The sequence below is a fragment of the Mobula hypostoma genome, chromosome 8 (assembly GCF_963921235.1).
Source record: "Mobula hypostoma chromosome 8, sMobHyp1.1, whole genome shotgun sequence".
NCBI classification, from domain to species: domain Eukaryota; kingdom Metazoa; phylum Chordata; class Chondrichthyes; order Myliobatiformes; family Myliobatidae; genus Mobula; species Mobula hypostoma.
This window is the reverse complement of record NC_086104.1, coordinates 41,773,882-41,798,736: the sequence shown is the minus strand read 5'-3', so window position 1 is coordinate 41,798,736 and position 24,855 is coordinate 41,773,882. Positions and strand designations below refer to the sequence as shown.

The window sequence follows — 24,855 nt, the reverse complement described above, 5'->3', positions numbered from 1 at the left end:
GCTTAGTGGTTCTTTGTTGCTTTTTAAAGTTTTCCCAATCTTCCAGTTTCCCACTATTGTTGGTGACTTTGTATGCACGAGCTTTTGGTTTGATGCGTTCCTTTATTTCCTTAGTTATCCATGGCTGGTTCTTTCCATCTTTACTGTCCTTGCTTTAAACTGGAATATACTTTTGTTGAGCACCATGAAAAATCTCTTTGAAGTCTTCCGCTGTTTATTAACCATCCCACCATAGAGCCTGTGTTCCCATTCTACCCTATCCAACTCCTTCCTCATCCCATTGTAGTCTCCCTTGTTTAGGTATAACACACTGGTTTTAGATCAAACTATTGCATCTTCCATTTGTATGAGAAACTCAATCATACTGTGATCATTCTTTCCAAGAGGATCCCTAACTACAAGATTGCTAATTTTACCTGTCTCATTGCACAGGACCAGATCCAAGATAGCATGTTCCCTTGTAGGTTCAGTAACATGCTGTTCAAGAAAGCCATCGTGAATGCATTCTATGAAGTCCTCAAGACTGTTTCGACCAACTTGATTCATCTAATCTATGTGCAAGTTACAGACCCCACAATAACTGCTGTTCCATTCTTACATGTCTCAGATATTTCTCAGTTCATTGCCTGTGCCGGGGTGATGTTATTATTTGGTGTCTGATAGACAACTCCCACCAGTGATGTTTTCCCTTTACTATTGCTAATCTCTACCCAGATGGGTTCAACATTCTGCTCCTTGGATCTTGTATCTAGGGCCCTGATCGCTTCTTTAATTAAGACTACTACCCCACCTCTCTCACCATCCTGCCTGTACTTCCATATTAACTGATATCCTTGGATATTTAATTCTCAATCCTTTCCATCCTGCAACCACATTTCTGCAATGGCCACTAAATTATACCCCCTTCATATTGATTTGTGCCAAAAGTTCAGTGACCTTTTTACAAATACTACAGACATTCAGATAAAGTTCCCTTGCACTCATTGTGCCTTTAAAATCTTAAGCACTTGACTTTTTCTGCACTTCACCCTTACCCTTCTGTTTTTTTCTTTTGCTTTTACTTTATCGTTACCCACAGTTTTCTCTTTTTACTTTATCCATACTTCCCCAATCTGTTGAACCCAACCCCCTGCTATTTAGTTTAAAGCCCTATTCACAGCCCTAGTTATGCGATTCGCCAGGATCCAGGTCCCTTCATGGCTCAGGTGGAGCCCATCCCATTGGTACAGCTCCCTCCTTCCCAATACTGGTGCCAGTTTCCCAGGAATTCAAACCCACTTTTCCTACAGCAATCCTTGAGCCATACAATTAACTCTCTAATCTTCTTAACCCTGTGCCAATTTGCATGTGGCCCAGGTGGTAATCCAGAGATTACCACCTTTTTGGTTCTGCTTTCTAATTTAGTCCCTTGCTGCTCAAATTCCCTCAGCAGAATCTCTTTCTTCATTCTACCTACGTTGTTCATACCCACGTGGACTACAACAATTGGATCTTTCCCCCTCCACTGCAAATTCCTCTGGAAGTCAGATAAGATTGTTGTTGCGTGGATGAAATCACCAGAGAGACAGAGTTACTGGTAGATACAAAGCAGCTTCTTTATTCGACACAACAAGGCACAGCAGGCATCATACGGACGGAGACGCTTTCAGTAGAAAGGTCTGCTAGCCCAGTGTGGGCTCGATATTTATATGCTAAATACAAAAGGCAAACGCTACTTACAAAGTTATAGACAATGCATAGACATTGCTTCCTTTTGAAGCTGCATACAAATACATCACACCTTCTGACTTCATCCTTTCCTCCTGATGCCAACATGCATGGGTTGGTACTCGCTGCCTTTAGGTGTGCAAGTTAAATCCACAATACATTTATTTGGTATTTTACGTGCTAACATAGAGGACAATTAATATTTATAAAGTATAGATAATACTGTCTTCAAAACTACAGCATCTGGTCAAACTACAGCGTCAGCAGCATCTGGTATTCACAGCTTTTAGGAAATGCAGTGTTATGAACTCAATCCACAGTACTTTGTCAGATTGAAGACTGGTGGCAGGCCATTTAAGTGTAAATGAATCATCTACCCAAAAACAAGATGTCCCAAACCTGGCCACCAGGTAGGCAACACAGCCTTCGGGATGCTCTATCCTTGCGATAGAGAGCTTTGTCTATTCCCCTGGCCATACTATCTCCAATTACCACTACATTTCTCTTCTCTCTCCCCACCCCACCCCCAACTCCGAATGGCTCCCTGAACCACAGTGCCACAGTTTGATTGCTGATCCTTCCTACAGCCCCCACTCTCATCCACACAGGGAGCGAGAATCTCAGACCTTGCTGGACAAGCTCAAGGGCTGAGGCTCTTCCAGCACTGTCTCTGGGATCCCACTGCCTGCCTCACTCGCAGTTACACTCTCTTGTCCCTGACCACATACCAGTCAGCGTCAGGTGATTTGAATGCCGAGGTCCTAGGCTTTGGTAGGGAGTGGATCCCCTGGTTCATTCACAGTATCCACTGTGGTATACCAGGATTGTACTGTGCATCAAAGAGGACATGTGCAGGAAATTAGTAATGTATGTTTGTTAAGAATTATTAACAAAACAAATTATATTTTTTGATACCTAACAGATGCTATAGGCAGCAACTGTGGAGAGAAAAATGGTTCACGTTTCAGGCCTATGATATTTCATCAGGATGTTCATAAGCTTAGTTCTAATAAATGGTCATTGATATGAAATATTAATTTTTCCCTTTTGTTGATACTACCTGAGCAACTAAGTATTTCCAGCATTTTCTTTCAGATTTCTAGTATAGGTAGTCTTTTGCTTTAGAGTTAACTAAAATAGAATACTAGTACCAACAATAGAATTTTCTGTGATGAATTTAACCACATTTGTTTGAATATTGATATGTGACTTTGTTACTAGAAGTTTTGTAAAGCCTTAGATTGAATAAAATAAAAATGTTGAATTTCTGAGGAAGTTCTCCATTTCATTGAGCCATGCTTGAGGTTTCAAAGAGTCATGGAGTCAGAGTACTGCAGCACAGAAACAGGCACTTTGGTCATTCTAGTCCATGCCTACTCCCATTGACTTCCACCTGGACCATAGCCCACCATACCACTCCCATCTATGTATGGTACCTATACAAATTTCTCTTAAATGCTGAAATCAAACCTGCATCCACCACTTTTGCTGGCTGATCGTTCCACACTCTTTGAGTGAAAAAATTCCCCCCATGTCCCCTTTAGACATTTCATCTTTCACCTTTCACCCTTAGCCCATGACCTCTAGTTGTAGTCTCACCCATCCTCAGTGGAAAGAGCCTGCTTGTGTTTACCCTATCTATACCCCTCATTTACTTTATTTACCACTATCAAATCTACACTCAATCTTCTACATTCGAGGGAGTAAAGTCTCAACCTATTCAATCTTTCCCTATAACTCAGGTCCTCAAGTCCTGACAACATCCTTATAAATGTTCCCTGAACTCTTTCAGTCTGACTTAGATCTTTTCTGTACGTAGGTGACCAAAACTAGACACAGTACTCCAAATTAAGTCTCAGCAATGTCTTTTTCAACTTCAACACAATATTCCTGTACACAATATTTTGAATTTTGAAGGTCAGTGTGCTAAAAGGTCTCTTTACGACCTTATCTACCTGTGAGTGCTCTTTGGTTTTGTATGTTTCAAATGGGAAAAATATACTGCAAATTTTATTTGAAGTGCTGTGAAGTCTTGAGGTTGTTCATCAACAATATTATCTGATAATTATGATTCACTTCCCAAGTTAACCTCATTAATCAAAGTGTACAAGAACTTCCCTGGATAAGTTCCATTTTTCTGTATTTGAATTTAAACATCTTTTTGCCTACAATATGACTTCATATACAGTTTCAGATACTAAGTGGTTTCTGCAGGGTAAATTGGCTACACAAGTCTGGGCCAAGGGGCCTGTTTTTTGCAGCAGTGCTCTATGACTCTATGACAAGTCACAGAGAATTAAACACAATATTATCCATTTGAAACTGTTTCTTTTGTTTGGTTCAGGACCAACAGATAAATGTCCTTAAAGTGCTCACCATGATTCTTTAAGATGTAGTGTGTGTTTCTAACTTTACCATCCTTTTTAAAGATGGGTTAAAAATCCCAACCACTTTTTGTTCAGTTTGCTTTCAATTTGGTATCAAATAATTTAAGTGCTATACCTCCTAGGGTCAGTAGAGAGGGCCAGTGGTTTTAAACTCATTGTTGCTTCCTGGAACAACACATAAATGTCGTCCTGAAGGCAACAGCACCTCTACTTCCTTACTCTGCTCAGCAATTCACCAGAAACTTTGACAAACATCTATAGATGCACAGTGAAGGACATCCTAACTGGTTGTATAATGGCTTGGTATGGAAATGCTGTTGCCCATGAATAGAAAACGCTACCGAAAGTGGTGGATATGGCCCAGTCCATCACAGATGAAGCTGTGATCGACAATGCCTAACAAGAAAGCAGTGTCAATTATCAAAGTTCCTCCCCATCGTTCAGGCCATGCCCTGTTATTGCTACTGCCATCAGTAGAGGTACAGAAGCCTTGGTTCTGACACCACTGGTTTCAGGAGCAGTTATTACCTTACAACTATCAGGCTCCTGAACTGGCATGGATAACCTCATTCACCAGTACTCTGAACTGAATCTGCAATCTACAGACTCACTCTTTATAACTTGTTCTCCTTTTGAACATTGCTTTTTGACAGTCTTTGTCTGTTTATGTATAGTGTTTTCTAAACTCCATAGTATTTCTTTTTTTCCTGTAAATGTCTGCAAGAAATTGAATCTCACAGTAATATATAGTTGCATACATAATTCGATAATTTACTTTAAACTTTGAGTTAATTACAGAATTCACTATCATATGAAGTGGTTCCTTTTTTTCATCTCCTCTAGGCTTCTGATGAATTTTATGTAGTATAATTATTTTTCCTTGGATTCCTTTGTTCAAAATACAAAGAAAACCCTATTCTGGCCTCTGCTAATAAGTACAATGATATTGCTCTGGCAACATCACCTTTAGAAATCTCCTCTACACTCTTCAGTGTTTTCACCTATTCTCTGTAGTGTTGCTACCACAAAGGTACTCTAGCTGTGACCTGCCTAATGTCTCTGCATCTCTATGATATCTTTTGTGGTTTTGTATTCTATGCAAACACATTGCTGACCTCTATAGCGAGACAATGGTCACAGAGAAGCACCTTCTATTATGGTGGATATTGGAAATTTTGCTCTAATTTGCTGCTTGATGTCTGGAAATTAATCATTTCTGAAGCAAAATATTTTTTATATATATTGTGGTTTGATCTTTTTAAAAAGCATTAAGTTGGCTTAAAAAACTTATCACTTGATCTTACAATATAAAAATGATGCAATAGCAGTGGTATTTCTGTTCATAAGGATTAATGCAGAAATCCATAAGTTATTCTCAATGATGCACTAAATCTCCATTCATACTATGTTGTACTCTTGTGTGCTGTCCTTAGTTTTCAAAAAAAAGTGGTTCTGTGAAAAGAAAATCATTTGAAACATCTCAACTTCCGAGAATGTTAGTGGCAAGTTATTTGGGAAGTAATGCATAATAAATTTGGATTTTCAAAGTGTACCTTATGAAGAAATATACCGAAGCTTTTTATGTAAAATAAAGCTTTCTGGGTTAGTTAAAAAAACAACATGGTTCCTGATGAAGGATCTGGGTCCGAAACACTGACTGCTTATTCCTCTCCATAAATGCTGACTGACTTGCTGAGCTCCCCCAGCATTTTGCTTCTGTTGCTCAAGATTTCCTGCATCTGTAGAATCTCTTATGTTTATAATATAGGTATACAGATTGGCTGAAGTACAGACAGCAATAAATTGTTATCTTTTATGTTGCTAGTCTATTTCTATTGTTCATCCATTGTCGTCGTTGATGAAGACCTCGACACCATTGATGGTGTCGAGACTAGCACATGATTTGGATTTAAGTGAGGGAGAGTTGCGCAGCGTCAGCCTCACTCTCTCTTCCCAATTCCCATCAGGATCCAGTGGCAAGACAGAGTTGAGATGGCTGGAGATGGGAATAGACACAGCGGATGACCAGGACGTCTTCTGTGTCTCTACACATTCCACGACGCTTGCAGAGACCGCCTTCTTGACCATTCGAACTTCCACTGGTCTCGTCCGCTCAATCTGCCAGAGTCTGTCTTCACATGCTGGGATAGACATCTCCCTATCTCACCGAGGGTTTGAGACCCGTCGGCTACCCTCACCTGGTTTAGCCGGCTTGTTGAAGCCATTGCCCAGGGTGTGGCCACTGTTGCATGCAAACAGCTACGGGGAGCCACAGGTGAGAGCTGAGTGCCAGGTGGGGACCAAAGGTGGACTAACCGCCTTGAAAAGGACGCGACATGTTCCGCCACCAGAGGTGCTACCCCTCCCTGACACCCCATACACCCCAGTCTGTTTCTAAAGGGGTGCTAAAAGACCAGTGGTGAATTTACAATTGGAAATAATGAATGTTAATTTGGATATAAATGCTGTATTCAACCCTGGTTGGAAAGAGAACTGTGAAGAGGATATTGGAGTGGGTAAAGTTAAGTTTACTTTTGTGGAAAAGTTGTGAACATTGTTTGGAAGAATATAAAATGCCAATTTTTAATAAAACTAAGCAAGCTTGGGGATCTTATTATCCTGTTCCATTATACAAGTTAAGAGGCTGGTAATTAGGAAGGCTACTAACATGTGGTATTTTATTGCAAAGTGATTTGGAATTCAAAATGATGGAAGTCTTGCTGCAATTATATGTGCCTTGGAAGAGTATATCTAGAAAACTGCTTATAGTTTTTGCAAAAAACTTTCATACTTGTAACATTGCAGCATGGACTTGATTGATTTTTGGTTAAGAAGAGTACCATGAGGAAAAACAGAGTGAGATTGTCCTGTGTAGTTGAGAATGAAGGGAGGCTGCATAATTGAAAATGTGTATAAGATTCTGTGAGGTTACATGTTGAATGAGGTTTCTTCAAGTTCAAGTAATCATAACTAGTGATAAAGGAGATATCAGCCATTTAGCATCATTGGTAGATAAATTTCTTTACATAATGTTATAAATCTTTAGCATTTTTTAATCTAGAGCATGGTGGTTACTGAATATATTCACAATTGTGACTGATATTTTGTACACATAAGGAAATCAAAGGGTATGGAATTTTGGGCAAGAGAGTGGACAGGGATAGAAGCAGTGATCTTATTAAATAGCAGAGCCGGTTGGAAGCCTATAACTTCATCAAATGGATTACTTACCAACTATAAGGTTTCACTGCAGTGTATTCTTCCAATATTTTTTTCAATTCTTTCCAACATTTTAAATTTCTGTTTTGGTTTCGTACCAATAAAACTTTGACCTGGTTCAATGCATTACACCATAAGACATAGGAGCAGAATTTGCCCATTGAGTGTACTTTGCCATTTCATCATGGCTGATTTATTTCCCTTCTCAACCCCATTCTCCTGCCTTCTACCCACAAACCTTATTAATCGAAAACCTATCAAATTCTGCTTTAAGTATACCCAGTGACGTACCCTCCACCGACATTTATAATATTGAATTCCACAGATCAACTACCCTCTGGCCATAGAAATTTCTCCTCATTTCTGGTTTAAAAGGACATCTTCCATTCTGAAACTGTACCCTCTATTCTGTAGACTCTTCCTCTATGGGAAATATCCTCTGTATGTCTGTTCTATGTAGGCCTTTCAATATTTGGCAGGGTTCAATGAGATTCCCCCCTCATTCTTTTAATTTCCAGTGAGTACAAGCCCAGAGCCATCAAATGCTCCCCATATGTTATAATTCTATCACTGTCCATATTGCATTCCCAGGATCATTCTCTTGAACCTCCTCTGGACCCTCTCCAATCCCAGCACATCCTTTCTTTGACATGGGACCCAAAGCTCTTCACAATACTCCAAACGTGTTGTGACCAATGCTTTACAAAGCCTCAGCATTACATCCTTTCTTTTATATTGTAATCTTCTTGAAATCAATGCCTACATTTCATTTGCCTTCTTTACCACTGACTCAACCTGCAAGTTAATCTTTAGGGAACATTGCACTAAATGATCCCTGCACTGAGGTGGGTTCTTGTGTGGTTCTACTAATCATTAAGCACAGATCATGTCTGAATCTTTGAATGACATTGCATGAAAATAAATTGGATGGCCTGTCATAGCTTCTGCAGCTGACAGCTGTATGATGGAACTACTAATTAATCCTACTTTGTTATTCCTTACAATATTAGCATATTAGTTCTATTTCCCTTCATGTATTAATCTATTTCTCTTTTGCACATTACAATTCAATCAACATCCAATACCCTTTAGGGCAATTCATTCCAAATCAAGCAGCTCTTTTTAAAATCTTATTACCTCTCCTTGTTCCAGTGCATTTGGCAATCATTTTAAATTTATGTTCCATGGTTACTGATCTTTATGATACTGCAAGCTATTTTTCATTACTTACTTGATCAAAACCAGTATTTTTGAATTCCTCTGTCAAATCACATCTAAACTTTCTGTGCTCTCAGGGCAATCTATGCTGTTTTAGCAACTGAAGGTCCTTATCAGTGATAATTGTACTAGTTTCCCCTGCACAATATTGAATGTTTTAATTATCTCCCAAAAGCAGGTACTGCAAATAGGAAACGATAGTTGTATTGAAGCTTAGTTGTCTTTTGTAAACACTTGGCATAAGCTTCTATAATTTCTATTCTAATATTATTGTTATGAATTACTCAGAAGCCATCTTTGGATAGCAAACATCTACGTGATTTTTCTTCAAGCCAGTTTTGCAGATTTGGGATGTGGTGAAATTTCTTAGTTTTCAACTGGTTAGCTGGTGTGATTGATGTTCTTGTCTGTTCCTTTTGCCATCCATGCAAAGACTGGTAAATTACTTAAGTTCGCAGAAAATCCATAGTCTCCAAATTGTGCTACCATATTTCCACATTAATATTCAGAATCCCCTGAATTGAAAATGACTTTATTGGGCACAAATCCTTTCAACATACAGTGCTGTATTAACACCAGTTTTGGTACATTAGTGAAGAGGTCCAAGATGATTGGAAATAAAGCTTTGTTGAGCAGACTTGGAACCTACATAAATCTGCATATGCAGGCAAGCATGCACACATCCCACTCATCTCTTCACTGACACTGCCACAATCATGCTCAAATGATCCTAATTTACAAATGCCTCCTCTCTTGAGACCCCTCCCTTTTGCTTCACTTGACTCTATTCTTGGTCCCTCCCTTCTTCCCTTCACTTACATTTTTCAAAAACTTCAAAATTTAAAGTCCATACGGCATAGGTTACCATATCCTACCTTGAGATTCACTTTCTTGCAGCCATTTGCAGCAGAACACTGGGCCTCCACCCTATCTGTCCATCTCCCAGCTTTCCAGTCTCTCCCCAAGACCACGTGGACCTCAAGGCTGCTCCCAATTGTTGAATGTTACTCCTTTAATCACAATAACTATGCCACCCAAAACCAGCGATTTAGCCAAGAACTCCCAATTCTCTCCAGGAAAATCTTGGGAGAACCTTCGACTGTAGTAAAAGCTAAGGAGACGTATTAATTCAGAATCAAATGGCTGGAATTAACTGCAAAGCTCGAGAAGCTCAAAAACAAACTGCTCTTGATACAACCATGTCAGGAGTTATTTGGAATAATCAACCTGACAAAAGTTTACTGATGAACTTGGTTATTCTTTGGGGAAGCAAATAGGGCAAATCCCACCAATTAACTCCAAAGGAGAGTCCTGTGGGCAATGGAGTTCAAACCATACCACTTCCAATTTGAATGCTGCCTTGAGTATTGTGACTACAGGTATTTGGCTCCTGCTTTTGACTGGCAATGATTGCTCTTCTCTGGCACTCTGTATGGCTGGCCAGGCTTCTCTGAATGTTTGACAGTTTTATATTCCAGGGAATATGTATAACATTGTTTACTTTAGGAATCTTCAGATTATTTGGCAGTTGCCACGCTACATTGGAATGATTTTTTTCTCTCTCTTCGTCATTTGGATGAGTGCTTCCAATACACTAGCAATATGCCAGAAATTTGAGAGTGTCAGGGGGCAGAAGTAACTGTAGTTGCGATTACTAAGGAGATGGTTCTTGGGAAGCTGAAAAGTCTGAAGGTAGGTAGGTTACCTGGGCCAGATGGACTGCACCACAGGGTTCTGAAAGAAGTAGTTGAAGAGATTGTGGACACGTTTGTAGTGATCTTTCAAGGATCACTTGATTCTGGAGGGCTGGAAAATTGCAAATGTCACTCAACTCTTTAAGAAGGGAGGGAGGCAGAAGAAAGAAAATTATAGGCCAGTTAGCCTGACTTCAATAGTTGGGAGGATGTTGGAGTTGATTATTAAGGATGAGGTGTCAGGATAGTTGGAGGCACATGATAAAGTAGGCCAAAGTCAGTATGGTTTCCTTAAGGGGAAATCTTGTCCCAATTGGAATACTTTGAGGAAATAACAGGCAGGATATTCAAAGGAGAGTCAGCGGAAGTAGGTAAACATATGGTATTTCAGGCTTTTCTATCTTTTACCCGATGAGATAGGGGGGAAGAGAGAACGTCCAGGGTGCGTGGGGTCTTTGATTATGCTGGAAGTTTTCCTGATGCAGCAAGAAGTCCAGCCAAAGTCCATGGAGGGAGAGGCTGATTTCCATGACTTGCTGAGCTATGTCCAAAACTCTCTGCAGTTTTTATGGTTATAAGCAGAGCAGTTGCCATTCCAAGCTGTGATGCATCTAGATGGGATGTTTCCTGTGGTGAATTGATTTAAAAAATGATAAAGGTCAATGGGGACATGCCAGATTTCCTTAGTCCAAGAGGAAGTAGAGGTATTGCTGAGCTCTCCTTGTCATGGCATCTACATGGTTGGACTAGGCTAGGCTATTGGTGATGTCCATTTGGAGGAACTTGAGCCCCTCAACTCTCTCAGTTAATGTAGATTAGAGCATATTCACTGTCCTTCTTTCTGAAGTCAATCCAGCTCTTTTGTTTTGCTGATATTGAGGAAAAGGTTGTGATGACACTATGTCATGAGACTCTGTCTCCTTCCTATTCTCTGACTCATTGGTATTTGAGATACAGCCCACTACTCTGGTAATATCCACAAGCTCGTAGATCAGGGGTTCCCAACCTGGGGGTCCATGGACCCCTTGCTTAGTGGTTTTGGTCCATGACATAAAATCATTGGGAACTCCTGTTGTAGATGAAGTTAGACAGAACCTGGCTATGTGGTTATGTCTTCTCCCTCCAACCATCTGGCAAAAGGTACCACAACCAGACTGCAGCAGTTTCTTCCCCCAAGCTGTCAGACTCCTCAATATTCAGAGTCTAGACTGACATCTACATCATTTATTATTATATTGTAATTTGTCCTCTACTGTGTCTATTGTCTTGTTTATTAATTATTGTACTGCCCTGCACTGTTTTGTGCACTTTATGTAGTCCTGTGCAGCTCTGTAGTCTAGTGTAGTTTTTATGTTGTTTTACGTAGTCTAGTGTAGCCTTGTGCTGTCTCACATAGTTTAGTGTAGTTTTGTGTTTCATGTAGCACCATGGTCCTGGAGGAATGTTGTTTCGTTTTTACTGTGTACTGTACCAGCAGCTTATGGTCGAAATGACAATAAACTTGACTTGAGTATACAAGGAGTAGTTGTTAGATGGGTTGGGCACTGGTAAGTGTGAAATGCAGTGTCTGGTCCAAATTTCAGGGGTGGAGAACTTGTACTGTCAGTTATCTATCACTGATCTAATTGGTGCATGGAATGGATGTGCAGAGTGGCTGCCATCAGATAAATTTTGAGAGCCCCTAGAATAGCCTGAGTCCTCAAATTAATTTACAAAGCTGTGGAAGGGTTGCAGAGGAGATTTGAATTATGTGGGAAGTAGTTTGAGTTCAGAGTAGACCAATTTGTGATATATGCAAGTAATCTGGACGTGAGTGTAGGATGCCTGATTAGTAATTAAGTATGCAGTGAATAGTTGATGAGCAGAGTGTCTTTGAGGTTCAAGTCAATATCTCCCTGACTGATTGTTAGGGCAATGAAGGCATACAGGAAGCTTGCCATTGTAGGTTTGAACAGCAAATATACAAGTTCAAATTTCTGTTGCAACTTTAGAAAATGCCAATTGGCCACATTTGCAGCTCCAGTTGCTTCACAAGAGGAAGGATGCGAGTGTGTGGGAGAGATGGATCAGGACGTTACCTGAATTGGGTATTTGGTTACATGGAGAGATTGACTGGTTTGGTCTTGCTTTTCCTGCAGTAAAGGAGGCTGACAGAGAGGGACAAAAATAGACGAGTAGGAATCAGAATCTTTTCTCATGTTAGAGCTATCAAAAATAAGAGGATGTAGGTTTAAGATAAAAGGAACAAGTCTAAGCAGATTTCAGGGTTTTTTTTTTAACACACTGGTTGATATCTGGAACCTGCTGCCAGAGGAGATAGAGTTGCCAGATACAATTATTATTTTAAGAGGACGTTAGATACACACTTATTTAAGCAAGACATAGACAGATATAGACCCAATGCTGGTGTGGATGCCTGATTGAAGTGGCGGAGCTGGGCCCAAGAGTGAAAAATGAAGCAATATTTGGCTGATCTAAGCAATGAGCCAGATTAAAGAGATCAAGGCCGAGGGTGAAGGATGAGCTGGTGTTCAGCTCCCTTCTCCGTGAGGTTTACTTGCTGCAGTGCTGAAATGACTATGCAGCTCTGGCCTGAACCGGCTCTGCGGCTGTGGACTTAACATTGGGGACTCTGCGATTCATATTCTGTGTGTTATTTGTTTACTCTTTTATTGTTTGCACAATTTGTTCCTTTTATCGCACATTGGGTGTTTGACGGTCTTTGTGTGTGTGTGTTTTTTAATATAAACAGTTCGATTGTGTTTCCTTGTTTTGTGGCTGCCCGCAAAGAGATGAATCTCAAAGTTGTATGTAGTATACATACTTTGACAGTAAATATACTTCAAACTTTGAACCCACATACATTGCTGGAAGTTTTCCAATAGGCAATTAATCTAGCAACCAACGTTTCTTTGTCCTTAAGATAAAGAAACTCTGCATCTGGGCAAACTGTACATGATCACAGCCTAATGTGCAAGTTCCACATGAATGGTACCAGATGTAGAAATTGTTTGCTCAAGCTGTTTGCCAGTAATTCTGCTGGAGGCTCGATCCTGTTGGAATAGGGATCCTGGAGCACCAAACCATGCCATCTGATTTGATGAAACTTCAAGGGACACTATAGACTGCCAGAATCATAGTTAGCAAAGCTAAGGTGTTGACAAATTTGACATTCCAACTCTGTGCCTTAATAGATTCCTGATATTTTGCAGCAGTGAGTAGAGGTTTTCTTGGCCATCAACCTGGCTTTGAACTCTTTTGAAATTTTGAATGTCTTTTGTGGTGATGTGTTTCTAGTGTCATATCTGCATCTATTGGCTGAATGCTTGTATCTCTCACAACTAATAAATCATATTCTCAAGATATAATTTTTTAATAATTTTGGAGCTCTTTATAAAATTATCAAATTCGTTGCAGCTACTGAGTGCAAAGTGAAACTCAAATTTTCGTGGAATTTTTTTTTCATTTATATTGTGGTAAATGATCAGAAGGACCACCTAATGACACTTGGATAGGAATGCCTTGTTGGGATAGGTTTGGTCTAATTTGCAGCAGCCCAAACTCACTCACGGGTCTCATTTCAGTCTCATTATCCTTTCTCTGGTTCTCCAATTTGGATAACAATAATCATTCTCTCAGCTTTTGCATCCATTGGGGCCTAGAGTTTGCACAAATTAAAGCTTATGCTGTTTAATGCAGTGGATGCATTGTGGCTGGAGAAGTGGCAGAACCTACAACCACAGTAATTGTGGGAGGAATGGGAAAGAGCAGCAGTGTGGCTTCAGTCTCTACACTTCAAGACTTGGTGGAGATGTGTGTTGCCCAGTGTCCACAGGGAGGCTCTAGGAGTGGGTAGCTATAGAACTTAATGCCAAATGTCTAGCCCTGAGGACTGGAACTTGTTTGTAAGCAATTGTCAATTCTCCATCCCTAATCACTCAGCTATCAAAACCTCTCTTAATCTGGAATTTGGGTGATGGAGTGGAGATCTGTCTTTAGCAAAAGAGGTGTGAGGTGCTCTTTCCCTCTACTAGCGTACAGTTGGGTGAGGTGTAGCACCTGCTTAGCCCCCTGATCAGGGTCACGTGAAGCCATGAAAGCAGGTGGTGGAGGGTCGAGTGAGCAGCTGGTGCATGTCACAAGTCCTGGTTATGCGACCACTGATGCCAGGCATTCAATCTCTGAAGAATATTGATAATGTAAAGACACTGCCCAGAAGAAGGCAATGGCAAATCCCTTCTGTAGAAAAAATTGCCAAGAGCAGTCATGGTCATGGAAAGACCACGATTGCCCATTATATATGACATGTCACATATCGAAGGAAGCAGGAATTGGATCTTCTATTGTACCAGCAGGCACTTGGCAGAGACGTAAATGTCACAAATTGCACATGTTGCCAGCAATGCAACTGAGGTGAGCTCTCCGCTCAAATAATTTTATATAATATTTAGTGACCCATATTCATATCTGTTGTGAAACAATGTTGTTTATGACTTCAGTCAGCAGTAACAAGTTAGAGTGAAGTGGTGAAGGCAGGAATGGAAGCTATTCATGGGAGGAGTAAGTACTGTCCCGGTGCAGGAAGACAACATCCTCTTGCTCCACCCACAGTTCCTTATTATTGCATGCCAACCAACCAGCCAACCAGCCAGCCAGCCAGCCAGCCTAGCCTGCTGCTGCCCACGCTGAGAAGATGTTAGATGCTGTGGGCCTCTGCAGTCAGGTCCTCGTGCACAAGGTTGTTGGATGAAATTATCCACCAGTCTCCTGTGCAGAAAGTTAATTATCAGCTATATTGCTGCCTTTGGGAAAGGACAATGCAGAAGCTGAGTGTATGATCAGTTGTGTATATCTGAAGAGGTGTTAGTTGGAGCAATAAACAAAATGCCGGCATTTGCGTCCAATTGATTCCTGCTGTGCCTGCTGAGCATCTTTCGAATGAGTCATGGGTGCCTAAATCACATTGGTGCCCAAATAGTGTGTAGGGAAAGCCAAATTTACAAACTATTTCTAGGACCAGATAATCCATGTGTTGTATCTATGCTTCTTCACTCATGGCGTTCAAGATGTTCCTTTCCACTTGGCATATCCCAGTTATGTACAATGATGGAACCATGCCCACTAGTAGGGTATGCAGTGTCAGTCCTGTGGCTGCCCGTATTGCATCAGTTTTGCAGTGCACATGCCCATTCATGCAGTACACCTGGTTTTGGAGCTGAATTTGGACCTGATTATCAACATTGGGCCTGGGTGATTGGACCTGGATCTGGTCAACTTATCTTTGGTCTCAGCTGTCTGGTCTCTAGTTATCTTGACTTCGTTGGGCCCTGATACTATGGCCTGTCATGATCTTGTATTGGTGGGGCAAAAGGGGATCAGGTCTCACCTAAGATTTTCAGTTGCAATGTATAAAATGTTCCAGTTGGTCTCCAGTTGCTTTATCTAGCGATATTATGGGTTGCTCCTTTTATAGAATACAGCCATCAAGGATTGTTGATTAACCTATTGGCAGGGCGGCTGGTTCTGTCAGTGGCTGGAGACGAATGAAGTGGGGCTGCAAAGGTAGTGAGTCTGGACAGGATGGATCCATTCCTTGGGCAGTAAATGCTGTGTCTTTTGACAATGTGCCAGTATCTTCTTCAACATGACACCGACTGTGACTTGTGTCCAAAGTGTGTACACATGCCATAGATGTCATTTTACTGACTCTCAAAAGCTCCCAGTAAAAAAGCACTGAATCTATTTCTTCTTCCAAATCTGTTCAGACTACTTTGAAATCTGGAAAGAGTAAATTGCATCCAAATACAGCAGCTTGGTAAATTTTAATAATATTTGTGAAATAAGTCAATTTATGTGAGAAAGTGGGATTGAAAGTGATATGTGACAACACACAATGTTAATCTGTTGCTGAAGGATGAGCCTGATGTAATGACTTTGGTCAAATAGATTCAGGATGTAAATTTCACAAAATCTAAGCTAAGGGTTTGCTGTGTTGTCAGGGTGCTGACATGAGGATTGAGATGCAGCAGCAGTTCATTGCAATACATGATAACATAGAAATGAAACAAATAAGTACATGTATATTGAATAGATTAGAAATAGTGCAAAAACAGAAATAAGAAAAAAATAAGGTAGTGCTCATGGGTTCAACGTCCATTTAGGAATCCAATGTTCAATGTCCTGGCTGAGGGGAAGAAGCTGTTCCTGAGTTGCTGAGTGTGTGCCTTCAGGCTTCTGTACTTCCTATCTAATGGTAGCAATGAGAAGAGGGCATTCCCTGTGTGATAGGAGTCCTTAATTATGGACGTCACCTTTCTGAGGCACTGTGCCTTGAAGATTCACTAAGGAGAAGGATATTGAATTGTGTAAGGTACGGGAAACAAGTAGAGAAGTTATGGAAACTATGATGATTAAAGAAGAGGAAGTACTGGCGCTTTTAAGGAATATAAAAGTGGATAAGTCTCTGGGTCCTGACAGGATATTCCCTAGGACCTTGAGGGAAGTTAGTGTAGAAATAGCAGGGGCTCTGACAGAAATATTTCAAATGTCGTTAGAAACAGGGATGGTGCTGGAGGATTGGCATATTGCTCATGTTGTTCCATTGTTTAAAAAGGGTTCTAAGAGTAAATCTAGCAATTATCGGCCTGTAAGTTTGACGTCAGTGGTGGATAAATTAATGGAAAATATCCTTAGAGATGGTATATATAATCATCTGGATAGACAGGGTCTGATTAGGAACAGTCAACATGGATTTGTGCGTGGAAGGTCACGCTTGACAAATCTTATTAAATTTTTTGAAGAGGTTACTAGGAAAGTTGATGAGGGTAAAGCAGTGGATGTTGTCTATATGGACTTCAGTAAGGCCTTTGACAAGGTTCCACACAGAAGGTTAGCTAGGAAGGTTCAATTGTTGGGTATTAATATTGAAGTAGTAAAATGGATTCAACAGTGGCTGGATGGGATCTGCCAAAGAGTAGTGGTGGATAACTGTTTGACAGGTTGGAGGCCGGTGTCTAGTGGTGTGCCTCAGGGATCTGTACTATGTCCAATGTTGTTTGTCATATATATTAATGATCTGGATGATGGGGAGGTAAATTGGATTAGTAAGTATGCGGATGATACCAAGGTAGGTGGCGTTGTGGATAATGAAGCAGGTTTTCAAAGCTTGCAGAGAGATTTAGGCCAGTTAGAAGACTGGGCTGAAAGATGGCAGATGGAGTTTAATGCTGATAAGTGTGAAGTTTGATAGGACTAATCAAAATAGGACATACACGGTAAGTGGTAGGGCATTGAAGAATGCAGTAGAACAGAGTGATCTAGGAATAATGGTGCATAGTTCCCTGAAGGTGGAATCTCATGTGGATAGGGTGGTGAAGAAAGCTTTTGGTATGCTGGCCTTTCTAAATCAGAGCATCGAGTATAGGAGTTGGGATGTAATGTTAAAATTGTACAAGGCATTGGTGAGGCCAAATTTGGAGTATTGTGTACAGTTCTGGTCACCAAATTATAGGAAAGATGTCAACAAAATAGAGAGAGTACAGAGAAGATTTACTAGAATGTTACCTGGGTTTTAGCACCTGAGTTACAGAGAAAGGTTGAACAAGTTAGGTCTTTATTCGTTGGAGCGTAGAAGGTTGAGGGGGGACTTGATAGAGGTATTTAAAATTATGAGGTGGATAGATAGAGTTGATGTGGATAGGCTTTTTCCATTGACAGTCGGGGAGATTCAAACAGGAGGACATGAGTTGAGAGTTGGGGGGCAAAAGTTTAGGGGTAACACGAGGGGGAACTTCTTTACTCAGTGGTGGCTGTGTGGAATGAGCTTCCAGTAGAAGTAGTAGAGGCAGGTTCAATATTGTCATTTAAAAAAAATTGGACAGCTATATGGACAGGAAAGGAATGGAGGGTTATGGGCTGAGTGCAGGTCGCAGGTCGGTGGGACTAGGTGAGAGTAAGCGTTCGGCACGGACTAGAAGGGCCGAGATGGCCTGTTTCCGTGCTGTAATTGTTATATGGTTATAAGATGACTTGGGTACTATGGAGACTAGTACCCAAGATGGAGCTGACTTTTTGTACAACTTTCTTTCAGTCCTGTGCAGAAGCTCCCCCCCCATACCAGATGATGCTCTCCATGGTACATCTATAGAAGTTTTTGTGTGTTTTAGTTGACAAACCGTATCTCTTCAAACTCCTAATGAAGTATAGCCACTCTCTTCCTTTCTTTATGGCTGCATCGATATGTTGGCACCTCAAAGAGCTTGATACCCAGGAACTTGAAATCACTCATTCTCCCTCTTCTGATCCCTCCATGAGGATTGGCTCCTGTTCCCTCATCCTACCCTTTCTGAAGTCCACAATCAGCTGTTTTGTCTTACTGACACTGAGTGCAAGGTTGTTGCTGTGATACCACTCCACTAGTTGATATATCTTGCTCCTGTACGCCCTCTCGATGCCACCTGAGATTCTACCAACAACGGTTGCATCATCAGCAAATTTATAGATGGTATTTAAGATATACCTAGCCACACAGTCATGGGTATAGAGAGAGTAGAGCAGTGGGCTAAGCACACACCCCTGAGGTGCACCAGTGTTGATCATCAGTGAGGAGGAGATATTATCACCAATCTGCACAGATTGTGGTCTTCTGGTTAGGAGGTTAAGGTTCCAGTTGCAGAGGGAGGTACAGAGGCCCAGGTTCGGTAGCTTATCAATCAGGACTGTGGGAATGAAGTGTTAAACACTGAGCTATAGTCATCCTGACATAGGTGTTTGTATTGTTCAGGTGATCTAAGGCTGTGTGGGGAGCCATTGAAATTGTGTCTGCTGTAGACCTATTGTGGCAATAGGCAAATTGCAGTGAGTCCAGGTCCTTGCTGAGGCAGGAGTTCATTCTGGCCATGACCAACCTCTCAAAGCACTTCATCACCATAGATGTGAGTGCTACTGAGCAATTGTCATTAAGGCAGTTCACACTACACTTCTAAGGCACTAGTATAATTGTTGCCTTTTTGAAGCAAGTGGGAACTTCCAGCTGTAGCAGTGAGAGATTTAAAATGTCTTTGAATACTCCCATCAGTTGGTTGGCACAGGTTTTCAGAGCCTTACCAGGTACCCCACTGGGGCCTGCTGCCTTGCAAGAGTATATCTTCCTTAAAGACAGCCTAACATTGGCCTCCGAGATAGAGATCTCAGGGTCACTGGGTACAGCAGGGATCTTCGCAGCTGTAGCTATATTCTCCCTTTCAAAGTGGGCATAGAAGGCATTGAGCTCATCGCTGCCATTCATGCTTTTGGGTTTTGCTTTGTAGGAAGTAATGCTTGCAAATCCTGCCAGAGTTGTCTTGCGTCTGATGTCGCCTCCAACCTCACTCAGAAAAGTAATGACGTTTCTCAGACTGGAGCTATTTCTCTATTTAAGTGCAGAGTTTTATTTAATTAGAAGTCAATAAGCTTATATATGTTGCTTCAATGCAATATTGAGCATAGCTGCTCAGTGTGTATCGAATCTGCATCTTTATCCATTGTTATGCCATAATGTGAAGCTATGTATATAATCACTACCTGTAATTAAAAGTGTAATAACTGTGTGTATTGAGGGAAATTTCCAAAGGTGGAATTTGCTCACAATGCACTGTGTATGGGAAAACCTTTTGTACATTTTTTATTGTTCCTAAATAAAATATTCCAATTTCTTGAGAATTTACTGATATAGATGCTGAGTATCTTTAAATGTAGGCCAGAGATTAACGAGGTGTTGTGTTTTTTTCTTTTTATTGTTGTTGCTGTTAATTTGGGTTTTTAAAAAGTGTTCTCGTTTTTTTCTTGTTTTAATCACTTTGAATTGTTTCTAAATTCTCTAACTGTCAAAGGGTCATCAGAACAGCTTGGGAGTGAGGTTTCAAGATCCACTTCCTGAGCCTCTCAGGAATGATGCTGGGCCTCAGCCCAAAACATTGACTCACTCTGATACTGCTTGATCTGCTTGATTCTTCCAACAATTTCTATTAGTTTGTTCTAGAATCTAGCATCTGCAGTCTCTTGTATCTCCAACAGCTCTAAAGCTATTGTTCAGTTACCAGGATATTGGAAATCAAATTTTTGATATCCAACATTTTAATAGATAATAGACAATAGGTGCAGGAGTAGGCCATTCGGCCCTTTGAGCCATCACCGCCATTCACTGTGATCATGGCTGATCATCCACAATCAGTGCCCCATTCCTACCTTCTCCCCATATCCCTTGACTCCGCTATTATTAAGAGCTCTATCTAACTCTTTCTTGAAATCATCCAGAGAATTGGCCTCCACTGCCTTCTGAGGCAGAGCATTCCATAGATCCACAACTCTCTGGGTGAAAAAGTTTTTCCTCAACTCCGTTCTAAATGGCTTACCCCTTATTCTCAAATTGTGGCCTCTGGTTCTGGACTCCTCCCAACATCGGGAACATGTTTCCTGCCTCTAGTGTGTCCAATCCCTTAATAATCTTACATGTTTCAATCAGATCCCCTCTCATCCTTCTAAATTCCAGTGTATACAATCCCAGTAGCTCCAATCTTTCAACATATGACAGTCCTGCCATCCCAGGAATTAACCTCGTGAACCTCGTTGCACTTCCTCAATAGCAAGAATGTCCTTCCTCAAATTTGGAGACCAAAACTGCACACAGTACTCCAGGTATGGTCTCACCAGAGCCCTGTACAACTGCAGAAGGACCTCTTTGCTCCTGTGCAGGTTTCCCCTGCCATTCGAAGGTGGAACGTTCCTATGAAATGGTTCGTAAGCCGGAATGTCGTAAAGCGAAGAAACAATTACCATTTATTTACATGGGAAAATTTTGTGAGCGTTCGCAGACCCAAAAATGACCTACCAAATCATGCCAAATAACACATAAAACCTAAAATAACAGTAACATATAGTAAAATTTGGAATGATATGATAAATACACAGCCTATATAAAGTAGAAGTACTTTTCCACAATCATTGCCTGAACTGTTCTCTGCAGCGAAAAACTCACGCGAGCACCGTCGACAAAAACACGGCACAAGCGCTCTCCAGTAACCTCTAAGCTATGAAGCTGCCAAATCATACCAAATAACATGTAAAAATACACAGCCGATATAAAGTAGAAATAATGTATGTACAGTGTAGTATCACTTACCGGAATTGAGAAAGTGCGGAGCACACTGATGGTGTGTTAGGCTGGGTCGTCAGAGTTTGAGTGGTGCAGTGGCCCCCACCCTCCGGGCAGCAAACCGATACTGATCCACGAAGCATGCAGCGGTAGCCAAGAGGCACACAACACATCTTTAAGGAAAAAGCCGAAATAAACATGCTAATTAGTTAAGTGCCGCCTGGCACGTAATTAATTAGCATGTTTATTTCGGCTTTTTTCTTAAAGATGTGCTGTGTGCCTCCCAGCTACCGCTGCATTCTCCGCGAATTGGTATCTGTCCGTGGCCTGAGTGTTGGGGTGGTGGGACACTGGGTGTCATCTCATCGTCGTCTCTTTCCATTAGAACAGGCAGCTTATCTTCTCCTATGACTGCCTGCCTCGATGTCGAAGGTCGAGGTTCATCGTCTGCTGTGGCTGATGTGGAAGGCTTGCTTGACTGCTGAGCCTCATGCATTTTTCTATCATACAGTTCTCTGTAAGCACTCAAACCATCCTGCAAATGTCCCCTAAACCGACGTACCCTTTCAAAATTAAAGTCGTACTTTATCATTACTCATTCAGTTTCGATGGTTATCCTTTCCTCTTCCAATTGCATCAGCTCTTCATCTATCAGTTCTTGGTCATGGGATGCCAAAGCCTCTTCAACATCATCTTCGTCAACTTCGACAAGTCAAACTCACTTTGTCCTTACTTCATTCACCACGATCGAAACGCTTAATTATGTCTAGTTTTACGCTAAGTGTAACACCCTTACGAGCTCTTTTAGGCATTTCTGATACCTTAGAACTCCTCTTGCTAACGGCTGCTCACAGGCTCGTGTTTAAGCAATGCTGGCTAGAATGCAGTTCTGGGGGAGGAGCTTGGCTGCATGGGACGTGCGCTGCCTTTTATTGCGCACTGCTTTTTTCGTAAAACAGTGAACACACCTTCTGTTAGCGAAAACAGGTAACTAATGTAGGTCTTTCGTAACAGCGAGGTTTCGTAAAGCGAACGTTCGAAAAGCAGGGGACACCTGTATCAAAGTTCAATTTTTGTCCTTTATTTCCCTGTTGGTTTATAACTGTAAATTTGCTTATAAAAGCTATCTTTTGTTTGCAGCTCTCTTGTATGCAACCATATTTGGTAATGTGACAACGATCTTCCAACAAATGTATGCTAACAGCAACAGATACCACGAGATGTTGAACTGCGTCCGAGACTTTTTGAAGCTTTATCAGGTGCCCAAAGGCTTGAGTGAACGTGTCATGGACTACATTGTTTCAACTTGGTCAATGTCAAAAGGAATTGATACTGAAAAGGTATAAAAAGTAACAAAAAGAAAGCATAAGTTTTATTGCTTTATAATTTCTTTTGATAAAATTGGTGTCATCACTACTTAGTATATTATATTTTTATAGACAGCAAAGTGTATTAATGCAAAGGGCTATCCTCTCAGCTGTGGATAAATTGTATTGCCAACTTATGAATCTCACATCTTTTAGGTCTCCAAATCAAATGGAATATCTTTTAGGCACCTGTTCTGACTGACACACTCCAAATCTTAATTCCTTGCTTCCTGCTGGGCATTGCAACCTTGCAACCACCTATCATGAATCGCCAAGTTGTAATTTCTCACTTACTCACCCAGATCTCTGCCTGCAGCAGCCTCATATCCGACTTAAAGTGAAAAGAGATTACTGATTTGAATATAAGTAAGGAAACATTCTCCAGAGCCATAAAAAAAAGTGGTGGATCTTGATTTTGTGAAATAATCTAAAATAGTCATGAAAGGTAATTTATAACATTTCCCAATTATGGAACTCACAAGACAACAGGACAAAGAAAACCTTCAGATATTCAACATAATTACAAGAATACCAGGTTCCACCATTTTATGTGTAAACTATTATTCCAATAGCAATTGTTTAAATATTAAACTACGCACCTCCTTATGTACAGTTGAGATACAGATCTACCATTGCAAGTTTTGTTTGCTAATAGTGGCTTTGATTTTGGTTGTAATTTCTTTCTAGAACATACATCATGAATAAGTCACTGTATTGTTGTCAAATTTTGGATCTAACCCATAGGCTGAACGTAGATATGAGAGATTAAGAGAAACTAGCATTTTTAAAGATATTATCATCTGTATCATGCTGTTTAGTCTTTAAAATATTAATGCAACTGCTAGAAACGTTTCAATTTTTAGACTTTTTTGCAATTCTGTTTTTTTTAAAAAAAACAGCACTGTCAATAATGGGAAAGATAGTTCAATATGTTCCAATACGTTTGTGTGTAATATGCTTTTATAGTGCGTGAAACCTACTAAATCTGTGTTCTCTAGTCTAGCTTCCTTGTGATGTGTATGTTATTGGACCACAGAAAATGCAGACCTAAGAAACTACACATCATCTTCCTCTGAACAAGAGAACTGTTCTTTTTAAGTGCAGACATTCCCAGGGTCATGTAGGTTCTTAAAAAATTTCCAGAACCTGAAGACTCCTTAAATCAGAAAAGCTGTTGGCTAAGACAGTTTCCAGCTGAGATTGCAGAAGTTGCACTGGGAAGTTCATTAGCAACAGTTTAATATGGATCTTAAACAACAGGAATTCTGCAGATGCTGGTCTTGGCCTGAAACGTCGACTGTACCTCTTCCTAGAGATGCTGCCTGGCCTGCTGCATTCACCACCAACTTTAATATGGATCTTAGTTAATTTTAGATCTCAATTTGGTCTTAATTAGAATTAGTTAATTAGTATAGATCTGTACTACAGATTCAAAACCTGCTGGGTCACAGGAGTTGCCAGACCAGAGAGTTTCAACTGAACTGAACAAGTTATGAATTACAAATTGATTTATTTGTCTTTGTTTTCCCATTTTAGGTTCTAGAAATATGTCCTAAGGATATGCGTGCAGATATTTGTGTTCATCTAAATCGTAAAGTGTTCAAAGAGCATCCTGCTTTTAGGCTCGCAAGTGACGGCTGTTTACGAGCTCTGGCAATGGAGTTTCAGACCATTCATAGCGCTCCAGGAGATTTAATATATCACGCAGGCGAAAGTGTTGACAACCTTTGCTTTGTGGTTTCTGGGTCCTTGGAAGTAATTCAAGATGATGAAGTTGTTGCTATCCTAGGTAAGACTTGAACATATGATATTGATTAAAATTAATTTTTGTGGATGATAGACTAACATTAAACTATTTAGGGGTCAAATTGTTAGTAACTTGTTTGCTTTGAAGATTAATGATAGAATACATTATGAAAACTAAAACATCAAGAACATCTGAGAATTGTCAATTGGCTTTATTGCCAGTAAAACAGAATTTTACATAATGCATCAATTAAATCTGCACTGAACCAAAATGGTTGTTGATGGTATCATAGAGTAGTATTTTGTTTTGAACGTTCGAACAGTAAATGCTTTTTTATCTATTTTAAACATAAAGTTGTGCACGCAGTGGTTTAATGTAAGTGAGC

The 24,855-nt window shown here is 40.5% G+C and overlaps 1 protein-coding gene across 1 annotated transcript in view; it reads left to right on the top strand.

Annotated features, from left to right (window-relative positions):
- The window catches only part of kcnh1a (potassium voltage-gated channel, subfamily H (eag-related), member 1a), a 346,721-nt gene that overhangs the window by 152,099 nt on the left and 169,767 nt on the right, over positions 1 to 24,855 (top strand). The window contains exons 9-10 of the mRNA XM_063055717.1: positions 22,497 to 22,696; positions 24,260 to 24,512. Of these exons, the coding sequence (XP_062911787.1) occupies positions 22,497 to 22,696; positions 24,260 to 24,512 (453 nt within the window). The remainder of the gene's footprint in view (positions 1 to 22,496; positions 22,697 to 24,259; positions 24,513 to 24,855) is intronic.